The sequence below is a fragment of the Hetaerina americana genome, unplaced genomic scaffold (assembly GCF_022747635.1).
Source record: "Hetaerina americana unplaced genomic scaffold, ioHetAmer1.1.p SCAF_1, whole genome shotgun sequence".
NCBI classification, from domain to species: domain Eukaryota; kingdom Metazoa; phylum Arthropoda; class Insecta; order Odonata; family Calopterygidae; genus Hetaerina; species Hetaerina americana.
In genome coordinates this window covers 84,951,967-84,965,235 of record NW_027286069.1, presented here as the reverse complement: position 1 = coordinate 84,965,235, position 13,269 = coordinate 84,951,967, and the positions used below count along the sequence as shown (strand labels likewise).

At 32.9% G+C, this 13,269-nt stretch overlaps 1 protein-coding gene across 1 annotated transcript in view; it reads right to left on the bottom strand.

Annotated features, from left to right (window-relative positions):
• LOC139687811 (neurobeachin-like protein 1) overlaps positions 1-13,269 on the bottom strand; it is a 156,633-nt gene that overhangs the window by 108,634 nt on the left and 34,730 nt on the right. Inside the window, exons 21-30 of the mRNA XM_071585159.1 lie at positions 8,076-8,209; positions 7,290-7,464; positions 6,567-6,844; positions 4,712-4,870; positions 3,691-3,892; positions 3,071-3,216; positions 1,993-2,251; positions 1,603-1,721; positions 842-948; positions 540-752 (exon numbers count right to left, since the gene is read on the bottom strand). Of these exons, the coding sequence (XP_071441260.1) occupies positions 540-752; positions 842-948; positions 1,603-1,721; positions 1,993-2,251; positions 3,071-3,216; positions 3,691-3,892; positions 4,712-4,870; positions 6,567-6,844; positions 7,290-7,464; positions 8,076-8,209 (1,792 nt within the window). The remainder of the gene's footprint in view (positions 1-539; positions 753-841; positions 949-1,602; positions 1,722-1,992; positions 2,252-3,070; positions 3,217-3,690; positions 3,893-4,711; positions 4,871-6,566; positions 6,845-7,289; positions 7,465-8,075; positions 8,210-13,269) is intronic.

Genomic DNA, 13,269 nt, shown 5'->3' with positions numbered 1-13,269 from the left:
TCCAATTCACATTTATTCTCCAGACAAAGTTTTTGACCTGTGCACAACTGTGTGTGAATGTGATGAATGAAGATTTCAAGATAAAGAGTATCGGCATCTCAAGAACAGAAGATCATATATGTAACAATGCATGAATGAGGCAGAGGTGAGAGCAGTATGAAAGGGTAAAGTAATATGGAAGACATTATGAAAAGCAAATAATGTCTCATTAAACAACTTCAAATCAAGCATACATATTAAACACTTGGTACCCCAAATGGGGACAGCCTTGTAAATGTTTTAAACTGCATGAAATAATTAAAAATTCAGCAGATTATGAATTTTAAAAGGACCACTTCTCAAAGAAACTCCATAGTAATCGCAAAAGTTTTCAGTAACAAATTGTGGAGGAATATGCATGCAGAGATATAAGTGAGGCTTCAATTATTGCCAACTGAAGAAGCCCCAAGCCTATTTGACTTTACTTTTATTGACTTAATGTAATCCATCACACTATCATAGACCATCATAGGAAAACACTGAAATGGAGTTCTACAGACCTCATAGCTTCAGCATCCATGGCTGACTCATCTAACTCCTCTGCCCTTGTACCTTCTTCTGTGATCTTATCGTCTTCCAATGCAGGTCCATTGTCATTAGACATCGAAATACTAATTGCTGATGCAAGGCTGACAGTATCACCAGCTGTGCTGTCACGAGATTCGAATGCTACACTATTTTCGTCTTCTTCTTCACTGCTACATGACTGGGATCTAGAAGTGAAGCATAAAATTTTAACACCATTATACCTTCCCATCATAACAAAAGTGATATCAATCGAGTGAAACTGGCAAAAAAATACCTTTTCTCACTGAGGCTGATGCCATCAGCATCTGGTCTAAAAGATGAAAGGCTGAATGGGCTCCTTTGAAAAAATCGAGGGGAAGTAGAACGAGGTGACATTGGCCCCTAAGCAAAAGATATCACAATAGGTTAGGATTTTTAGCACTTGTCAATATTTCAGCTACAGAAAATTCTGGAATTAAAGTTTCTAATTATGTGAATCAATTTTCATTACATACATACATATATAAACAAAATACTGTCAAATTCCACAAAACATTCTCATTAATTCCTTAAAAGTATTTTCTCAAATAAAAGGCATTTTTCTCAGCTAACAATCAAAACTGGATCCCCCTCATTTCCAGCCATGTTCCTTAGCCATAATGGATTCTAGCTGTAACTTCCATTCAGCATTAATTTCCTAATGTCAATTTCCCATTAGTTTTCACATCAGCACATAAATTACAGTCACTACATGCAACATAATTTTCCCCTATTTCATTGAATTCATCCAACACATTTCTTTAAGAGTGGACTTTTTTCAGGATGTATTTTATATTCATGTCCCTTAAAATTTCACATTTCTCTACTTTTGACATAAAATATGGGGGTAGGTAAGGATAAGCAATGATGACAAATTTATGAAATGATCAAGTATATAAGACATAGAACAACTTACAAGTCAAGTTTTGGTTGAGACATAAAGTTATCATTTCAATATCCTGAAGACATGCAAAACTACATTATCTGAAAAATTAATAAGTGAAAAAAATGTTGTACCTGCATGTCTAAAGTCTTCTGTCGAATCACAGAATAAGCAGATGCAACAGCTGAAGAGATGTTATCTGCAGCTGAGTAAATATTATCAGCAACAGCACTTGTAACTGTCTCTGCAACTTCTATTAGAATGATAAAATTCAAATTGGTATTTTTTACACAATAATTTAGACTTCAAATAAAACTTCACCACTAAACTCAAGGCATTAAACAATAACTGAATGGATGTTAGTTGAATGAAAATGAGAGTTAATGATAGCTAAAGACGACACTAAAATGATACTTAAAACAAGCAAATGAAATAAGAATGCTTATGCTATACACATAAAATACCATTCTTCAAATATAATAAAAATTTTACACCAAATTGGAAAATTAATGCCATAGATTTACCTTTGACTTCATTTTCAATGTAGTAAGCAGCATCTGTTACAGAAGTTGCAAGCCTAGGGAGAGATGATAGAGGGACCTCATAGTCATCATCCACCTCGACAGCAATTATGTCATCCTTTTCCATGCCAGTAGAATCATCATCCTTATCATGATCTTCCCCAAATGAGATAAGATCAGCTGCAAGTTCATCTCCACCATCCATATTTCCATTTATAGGTTTTCGTATCAAAAGCCGTGATATACATTCCTGCCAGCCAACCTTAAATAGTTCATAAGTGGGTATTAGAAGAATTCCAACAGAGAGAAATCTAAAACTTGTGGTTGAATCCATAAAATCATCATCAAAGTGAAAGATTCTGTTCTAATTTCACCATGCATTCTCTTCAGAAAAATCCCTAAAGAGGTCTTGCTATAAAAAATGCCTTGGGATCAAGAAAATCATTTTGCTGTGCCAAGGTTAGTTTTGGCACGAAAACAAATCATATCAAACCTAAATGAATATTAAATTATGGATATTAAAATAATGATACATGTTTCCATGCTATACAAAACCACGCTCCATATCTAGGTTTCAATTAGTTTTTTTTAACATCCTTACTCAATATTCCTGTCAACAATTCTCTCCTTATTTTAAAAACTACTTAACATAATTCTATTATTAATATTAGTCCAAAACACTTAGAGGTTAATCAACTGTTCTACATGCTCTAGTTGTTTCCCTCCTATTTTAATATTAAAGAAAATGATATACTAAGCATAATAAAAATATTGATATTAATCGTTTTTGGAAAATATTCATAACGCAACAGACAGAAAAACTTGATGGTACTTGCTCAATTCTCAATAGTGACAATATATCTAGGACGTCAATGTACCTTAGCATCAAACATCACATCCCTATTTTTTTAAATGAACAGATTTTGCTTATATTCTGGCTTCTATCTAATTTGTTTATGCTTACTTGACTATTTTTTAATGATTGGTGTGCTGTCAGAATACCTATTAAACTGCTTAACTTTTGTCATTAAAATCTGGAAAAAATTCATTTTATCAACTATGAGCTTATAAAAACAAATACCTGCATAGCAAAATTCTTAGCAGCGGTAGGCACCATAAAAATAGTTGTCAGAGTTTTTCGAGCAGCTTCTATTCTGACATTAAGATCCCCATGTAATGACAAAACAGACAGAAGGGAAAGACAACCAGCATAACCTCCAGGAGAATCTGCAACAGAAAGGGAAAAGCTTGCTCATTGAGGTGTAAAGAACAATTGTGATGGAGAGATACGGCATCACATTTAGACTGCTAAAACTATTATTAAGAACTCGCAAACCTAATTTTTGACTTCTAGCTCTAATTAGAGTTATATACATGATATATATAATTAATATGTTTTCCTTCAAAATTGATTGGCTGCATAAATATGAATGGAGAAGTTTCCGTTTACTTTTTTTTAACTGTCTGAGTACAGCTTATTACTGTCAACATTAATTCGAATAGCATTAAGAAGCTACAAATTATTAACAACATATTTCAAAATATATGAAATTTTCATTTAACCCCCACAAATGAATTTAAAATTGGGTCCCTGAATGTTGATATAGTCATGGATGAGTTGGCTAAACTTGGTGAAATTTTGAGAGTGGATTGAATTGATACTCGAATGTTACCTTACCACATCTACATTTTATTACATACCTGTAGAAAGCATTTGATCTAGTAGCATCATGACAACCTCCATGGACGGATTGAAAGAGCCTTGATCTTGCCAAAGGCTTATTAGGCCAGGGTATAAACCAACTGTGGATGAGTTGCCATGATTTGGTCCCACATCTTGAAGACGGAGGTGTCGCTTATTTCTCTCTCGAATTCTATCAGTTCTAAGGAGCACTGACAGGAGCTGAAGAAAAGGTCACAATTCAGGTTAAATTCAATACTTATTGTCAATATGTACCAATAAACAAATTTACATATTTTAGGTGCATTATAAGGACAATTATTTATTTAAATCTTTACACAATTATTATATACCCTAGCACCTGAACAGGATTTAATGCACAATTAACAGTACGTCTAAACTGGCAAAAGATGATTTTGAACAATTTTGCAAATTTTTTCAAAAGTTAGTCAATCAGATTTATAAGAATTTCACTTTGGCATGGGAAAAATTATTGACCTAAAAGACAGTCCTATTATACCTGCATATTAAAATTAGAAGAAGGAAAAAAAGAATAAATTCTCCAAAAATGATTCAAAACAATAATTTGAAGTACTTCTCTCATTTTAAATTAATGAAACTTATTTCTATGTCTCCCTAAATTTCAAATTTTTGAATGTAACCCTCTTTAACTTAATTAGGATGACAATATTGATAACTGAAAATTTACAATATGTGAATAAAAATTCACACAGGCCATGAAAGAATGCTGTCTTCGACAGACTAGATGGAAAATAAAAATTCTACTTCCAGAGAATCTCTTAAGGAAAATAAAATGTAATAATTTTTCCTAATAAGAATTACAACCTTTAAAAAGAAAATATTCCCACAAATGAATGAATGTTTTCTGATGATATTAACCCTCTATTGAGCTATAATTACAGAACACTGCAACTTATTAGAATCTATCACCACAAAACAGAAAAGTTTAATAATTAAACAAGGCTAATATCTATGGGCACTAGGTACATAAATATTTTATTTTCAATGAAAATTTCTTACTCTAAAAACTTTCTGCTTAAGCTCCATGGAATAGAGTTTGTCCACAATAAGGCCATATAAAATGTCAGCAGCATGTCTTTCATAAAGAAGCAGATAGATTTGGTCTCTACATCTCTTATTTCCCACAACTGCAATCAGCATATCCAGGCAGTCTGACACCTATAAAAGAGATGGAAAAGATATCGGAATAATCATCCAAAAACCTATTGGTAGCCTAGAAGTATACCTAGAAGTATCCATCACTCTTGAAAAATGATTGCATGTGCAATATGTAAAAGGTTAGATAAAAGTGAACTACCATCAATTCATCAACATCTAGAATTTAGCACATGGCCTAGTAACAATTGAGCATTATTTAAGTCCATAAATGGATTTTAATACAAAATTAGAATTTGTTTGACCACAGAAGCTTTCAGTGGTATTATGTTCCACTAATGTCTATGATGGATCTTTCTACCTTTTTATTGTTCCAGAAATCCTACCTACCCCTATTATCCAGCTATACATAGTAAAAATCACAAATGATTCAGCATTCAGCCAGAATCCCTTACTAGCTACTTAATTGAGCATGTAATTTTTAACTTGATGATCCATCTAACAATATGTTTATTAAAAACATGCCAATTGCCTTTAACTAAATTGCTATATTAGCATAAGTTATGAAAAAGTGACTGATGTACTTCAGTACCTTCCTTGTTTTATAAAAACAAATTAAATGCAGCTCATTACTGTACTGCATACTACACCACAGCAATCGACCTGAAAGCTGGTTGGATAGGCTAGGGTAGAGCTCAACTAGTTAAAAGCACAACCGTGTGTGAAATTCACACACCAGGGTAAGGGAGCGAGTTCCTTTCTCTGTGCCACCTGTGGTTTCCTGGGAAGATCAAGTACCAGAAAAATCACTCAACTTGGATGAAGCTGAGGCTACCCTGAGGTTTCACCTAGAATTGAACCCAGGCTCTTCAGTCAGTAGTTCAGTCCTCTACTCACTGGGCTACCATATCCATTTGCATTCAATAAGGTCACATACAACTTAAAATAATTTACAGTATAAAATGTACGCTATTCAAAAAACTAACATAATCTCAAATCAAGTTTACCTAACTGCCATATTTAAAAATTTCAATTTAATACCATGACTAATAAGCATAGAAGAAAGTTAACTAAATAATGTTACAAATAACAGTGACTTTCAAGTATTTTTACTGATATTCTACCAGTTAAGGTAGAATTTGGATGGACACAGCCAATAAAATGATAAATTTACTTGCCTCTCCAAACAAAACACAACCTAACATCTGACACTACAATAAGCCCTATTCAATTCCACATTTCCTTCCTCTTTTCATTCTGCCCAACATGTATATCCTAAAGTTTACAGTTTCAGGCGTAACTTTGTGGAATTCCTTCATGATGAGGGTAAAAAATAACAGAAACTTTGCACTTCCACACACTTTTAATGTCCTACGACCATGGTTTCGATACTGTGCATCGTCATCACCTGATGATGATGTGCAACGTTGAAACCATGGTCGTAGGACATTAAAAGTGTGTGGAAGTGCAGAGTTTCTGTTATTTTTTACCCTAATCATGCCTATGCTATTTTAACTCCTTCCTTGCTTGCCCAATGTCCTTCCCTTTATCACAGATTTCTGCATCCCATTGCAATGCAATAATTCCAAAGTATAAAAATCATTTGCCTTCACCAGTATCCTCTTACACTGAAATTTTAGGGACTTTAAAGGAAAATAATTTTATCATGACATACTGCGCATACAATGTCCCAAATGTTAATAGCCATTTTGGAATATTTTCTAAAAACTGTAAATATTTTAATGCATTAATGGCTTACCAGAGATTCATCTCGCACAGATACAAGAAATCCCAGTAAGGAATAGACCTCTCTCACATTCACATCCTTTTGCATAAAATACTTTGCTAGACCAAGAAGGGCACGTCGCACGGTGGAAAGATCTTCGGCACTTAGGAGCACACCATCCTCACTAGTGTCCACTACACTTTCAGAGTTGTAGTGCCTCCTCACCACATCAAAGAGAAACTGAACACCATAATGCTTTCGGAAGTAACGTCTATCCTCTTTCACAACCGTAGACACGTACTGGAGATGACCTGCAGCAAGAAAAAAATGATTTTTTTCATTAAGAAGTGAATTTTGAACACAATTTCTAAACTAAATATTTACATAATGAAGACTAAAAAAAAATTTTGAGGAAAATAATTTCTTGTACCTTAGTATGTATGATTATTTTTAATATTGTAATAACAGATTATTCTTGTGATAAAAAGTTGTGCATTAGCATTTCATCAGTGACAGGCAACTACAATTGTGACAATTTGAAAATGCAAAAATGCAACAAGCTACAAATATTCTCAATTCCCACAAACTTTTTCGTCCATTCATTAGAATTTAAGTCCTTATGTTAACCCTTCATTGGCTATTGGACAACCTTATACTAGTTTACATAATACCAATGCATAGTAGATGTAGTTGTACACACAGTTAAAGCCAGGTTTATTTTAGATGGAGGAAGGATGAATTAACTATCAGACTCACCAATTCGTATTTGGAATTGTGACCTGGACCAGATACGAAAATCAAACAACAGATGTCGATGAATGGCTTGCAATAAATTTCCAGGGCTTCCTTTGGTAGAATGTCCCTCATGAGCCATTTCTACCAAAAGTTGTACTGCCATTAACACATTTACATCTATCAGCTCAGCTTTTGTCTGGTGGCAAATAAGGATAAGACTATATATATCATACAGATTTTTAAAAACCACAAATAATATAATAATCATACAAGAGTAAAAATGCATTAAAATATGTTATTTTAAAGTTAAAAAGTTCATTTTTCAAGTAACTCATAACTCAACCTGTTAATTTATTTTTCTGTTAACTTTTCAAGTAATGCACTTAATGTATTAGAAAATCAAGAGACACAACTAATCCCATTCAAAGTAATTTAATCAGACAAAATGGAATTATATGCATGATTTTCTATAGATACCAATTTGAAGCCAAATGAGAGCATGGGAAGTGTTTATCTACAATACACTTCTACCTTGTTTAGAGAAATGAACACATTTTTTATGAGTTCTTTCAAATGTAAAAATACATTTGTTTTTTTTTAAATTTATAATTGTTACATTATCTCAAGAAATAACTTTAAAGTGAATTACGATTTCAAAAAAGTGTCATCAATACAGCCTTGAACTTTTAGATTAATACAGTTATAAATTACATTTACCTTAGTCAACAAATATAGCCAATTTCACCTATTCTAATAACAGCAGATACTACTCACTTTAAAATAATGAATTCAAATAAACTTGAGTACCTTAATTAGTAGATATCCTATTATGGCCATTGAATTGTTTTTCAAAACATACTCCTGATTAAGAGCACTTCGGGTGATAATGTTGCGAAGAAGGGTAAGATATCCAGAAACTGGATTTTGTTCAAGTTTCCAGTCTGAAACCAGAAAAAATGGAATGATTACATGCATTTCCACAGGAAAAACATAGATATTCACTGAGATACGATACCACAAAACATGGATGCTCACAGCTATTTCATAAATGAGATATTTGGGTTTTCTTGAACAATACAAAATATAAAGCCTTGTATAACTTTGATCCAACTCACAGATATTATGAATCATACTCAAAACAGAGAGGTTTGGCAAAGCACATCAATGCAAGACACGTTACAGTAAGAGTAACATCACTTCGACACAATGATTTTGCATAATAAACATGAAATTTATAAATACAGTGGAACCTCACTTAATGAGCATCTTGCATAACCAGTTATTCACATAATCAGTTGAAACATTTTTTTTTAATGACTCACTTAACAAGTGACGAGGAGAGGGGGGATTCCCAGAATTATTGCACCCCTGCTGCTTCAGTTTATGTTTAGCACTCTTTCAACTAGCATCTTAGTTTTGCTACTGATCACTAATTTTTCCAAACTAGTGATCATACATATTTTTTGTTATTTTTTTATGCAAAGTTTAAGAACCCTGGCAAAAATGTCCCCAAAATAAAAGCCACAAGAAGACAGCCATAAGAGAGTATAATTAATCATAGCAAGAGTGACTAGAATATCTACATAACAGTTAGGCATTCTCAATGATGTTGAAAGGTAGCTTTTCATATGAGTAAACAAAAAGCAACAGCGAGGCAAAACTAACAACGAGAATATCATTTGTGAGATGGTGTGATTTTTGCTGATCTCATGAAGATGATGCCAAGATCATCTATGACCAAAAAAGAAGTATTCAAGGGGAGCCATGGGTGATTCCAGAAGTTTAAGAGAAGAACCGGTATCCAAAATGTGGTGAAGCGTGGGGAAGCAGGGAGCTCTGACTTAAAGGCAGCAGAGAACTTCATCAGAAACTTCAAGAAGCTCGTAGATAGTGAGGATTACCTACCATAACAGGTTTTAAATATTTTGAAGCGTCCACATAAACAAATACCTCAAGCCAACTTTCTAGTATTATTAATTAGAGAAAATTGCTCGGGAATAATATGGCAATTGTGTAAAATTGGGTAGTAGTTGATCCTTTGAGTTGAAGTATGACACATGGCACATGGTAGTGCTTATGAATCAGATAAGGGCAATAAATATCTTTCACTACATGGACTAACCCTAAAAGATAGAAAAACACAAAATTACATATTAGAAAGAGATGGACTTAGGAAGTGGCAAATATTTGTAGGAATTTTATATTTAATCTTGCTACCCCTTGTCAACTATCAATAAATAAATCCAATAAACTGCAGGCTAATTTTTCCTGATGAAATTTAAAATTGTTTAGGTAAAATTTACTTAAACTTCCAGTTTTACCCAGATTAGTTCTATCTTCCATTTTCTTAATATGTATTATAAGGAGATACTCTCATTTCTCTATACCTGCATATGCCTATTGAACATCATTTACTGTTAACATCAAATGCCTATCAATAAGGAGTAACTTATTATAGCTAACATTTCAAAGTTTCTGTTAGAGAACCATAGGTAGATGAATACACACCATCCTTAATTCTAAAAGCAGTCAATTTCCACAATTAAAAGAAGGACAGCTAAAAAATTTTACATTGTTGTCATGAGTCATCTAAACTGAAAAACTTACTGTTTGAAATAAAATATTGGGCATGAAATGCATAAACACATTAGCTATGGATAGAATCATAATATTCAATCTTTAATACACTAAATAATTCATTTGCCATTAATGTTATTAAAAATTTGGTCCTACTTTCAATGATGAAATGTTGCTTGCCATTAAATCAACTGTGTTTATGAATAGATAGACAGTCATCTTTATTTTGGGGCAATGTTGAGAATATGGAGTCTATTCTGCCTCCCTATACCTTCTTCAATGGAGTTATAAATGGAATAGTTAAATGTGTTCATGTAACATTAATAATTACAGCCACATGTAATATGCTGCTCTCTTTTCAGTTTCATTCCAGGCCCTGATGAGCATGGAAAATACCCACCTCAAATATACACACCTAATTGAGATATTTATTCTTTTGGTGGGATAGAATTAATCGAAATTTTATTGTTTAGTAAACTTGATGATTTGAAATTCAAGGCTTGAGTAATTTATATTCAACAAACAATGGCTATGAACAAAAATATTTATCATACTTTGAAAACATGGTTACAGCCTTGGTAACATTTATAAAGCACAGCCATTTGCCATATATCAATACAACTAATAGCATTCAAGCAAAATAGTACAATCAAAGAGTAACTATGTATATACTTAATCTATAGCATTAAAGCCCATTAATACATAAAACACATGCTTTAAAAACAGCATGTAGCGTACATGACATTAATCCTATAAATCAGAACCTTGAGTGCTAGCAGAGAGCATTACTTCAATACTGAACAAAAGGGGAAAATATTATTTTAACTTCTTAACAAAGCAGAAAGTAATCGGAAGGCTAACTTCATAGCTAAGAGTATTACAAGTGTCTAAAATCCATCCAAAATTTAACACAAATATATACAATGCAATAGCTTAGAATTCACTGATTACTTTTTGCAATTAATGTTTCCATATTTTCACTATTTTTTTAGATCTAAGATGAAATTAGGGATTTAAAGATAAATAATTTTTCACTTACAAATAATTAAATTTAAATAGTCATGGCAAACAATCTCTTCACAGTGGAGAGCAAGAAATATTCACATGGGGCTTAGTCCAAAGGAAGAGCAAGGAACACATTTCACATTGAATTCCACTAGCTATTTACTAATATCATTTGTGATACACAGACATGATTAAATATAGTGCAGCATCCATCCTGTTGCTTTGAAAGGTGGCCCTATTCAGTTGATAAGGCCTAGGAAAATACTCACTACATTCCTATAGTATGGTACATTTACAGCCACATTTGCTAGTATGATATGCTGATGCACCATTCCTTGAATATGAAAAGTTGATAAGACCACAACTTTCCCAGCGGAAACCACCACTATGGCTTTTTTTTTGGCGTTGGTGATGCCAGAAATTTCAAAACAGAGCTTGGAGCTTTTATGTTTGCTCCCTGGATCAAAATGATGTAGCCAAGTTTCAACCGCACTGACAACCTTTGAAAAAACTCTCTTATGAAAACATCAACTTCCATTGTGAGCAAACCTGCAAGTAAATTTCCTGTAGTTCAGGAATGAGCCATCTCAAACCAACCATGCGCACACATCTCATGTGCAATTTAACTGTCAAAGAGTTTCAATGTGTTGGTGGTACCCAATGAAATTTTCAATATATCTGATAGTGCTCTTCATTCTATTTGATGGTTTCTTCTCCAATTGGCAGCGGTGGTGCTGGAGCTACAAATGTCTTCCTTAGAAATTCATTGTCTCCTCTTTTTAAACATTTTAAGTTATCTACCAGCTGCACTATGGGGAAGCAGACACTCTCCATATGCCTTCCGTAGCTTTAATTAGGATATGTCGCTGATTTGTTCAGGAGAATGCAAAATTTCAGTTCAAAGTCATCCGTCATCTCCATTATTGCTATGAGCAAACTGAACATGCTTCAACTTAGCAATGGTTGCCGCTGATGCAATATTGGAGTAAAATCAATACAACTTGTATCACATACATAATAAGCTAACAATATCACCAAATAAAATTGCTGCACAAAAACTAATGCGACTAAAAAATTATGATCAACTCTTTATTGAATAGCCTTCATAATTGCTTGTCAATAATTTAGGGGTTCTATGTCTGACCAGCAAGCAAAATGCATAATATTTGCATTATGAAAAAGAGTAACCTCTTCATTCATTAAGCCATGGACATGAATGATTCTACAATCACAGGTCTTGGTCAAGATGGGTGAAAAATATATAGGAAATAATAAAAAAAATGATAAAAATTAAATAAACCATGAGGTAAGCACACAGCCACTAGGCAAAGAAATACAGCCCCCAAATTGCACTAATACATACTCAGTAATGGAGCAATAGAGATTTTAAGGCACTCGACCGGCTTAATTCAACATGTGAAAAACTCAGCTCCAAGAACATAATTTCAGAATTTCACAATATTCATGCTTGATATTAGTTTTTGAGCTTACCTGTAACTTTTAAGTTAACCAACTAGCACACTGCCACTACTGAGAATTGCAAAATACTACATTTGGGTCATTCAAATGAATATTGGAATACTATATTAAGCAAACATATTCTATTAGGAAGGAAAACATAAAGGACTAGATTGTTCTCTATCAATCATGAATTGAAAACAATTACAGCAAAGAGAAAATACATGGCACATTTTACAAAACAAAAACATGGTGGCAGAAAACACTTAGAAAGAGATCAAAACATCTAGGTCCTTATAACAAAGTATGTATCCTGTGAGTAATGCATTTCATTGACCAAGATAGTATCTAGAATTAATTTATCAAACCACATTATTTAAGATCTTTTTCAAAATGCAGTCAAAAATTTCATTAAATTTATTTAAAGTTCATTCTTTATAACAAATAGTAATTAAGTTAGTTTAGAATTTACTTCTATTCCATGTGCTTCACATTACTGAATGCAGTGGCGCAAATGTACACACACACATATGTACTGTAAACCCTTGCTAATCTGCACCATATGGGGACAGACATTGTTTAGATTAGGTGAAATCCAGATGACTTGGGAATCTGACAAACATAACCAAATGGAAAATTTTCCCCACTATTCTTGTGTGCCCTTCATTGTTGATGACTTCTAATGACTGAACATGAGGAACTAGAGTCTGCAAGAGTAAAAATATCCTATTGATATTTAAAGGTAACTTATTTTAATATAGTTGATGAAACAATAAACCTAAGTCACTAATAATTCATTAGAAATGTTGAACAAAAAAGTGTTAAGGCCTATTTTATGGTGTTAATACATCTATTTTTATCTATTTCCATGTAATACTGTCAATCAGTATTATATTTAAGTAAACGAAAGCCTAACTTCAGAATTACAGAGCAAGTTTTCCTCTGTAATTCCCAATTGTAA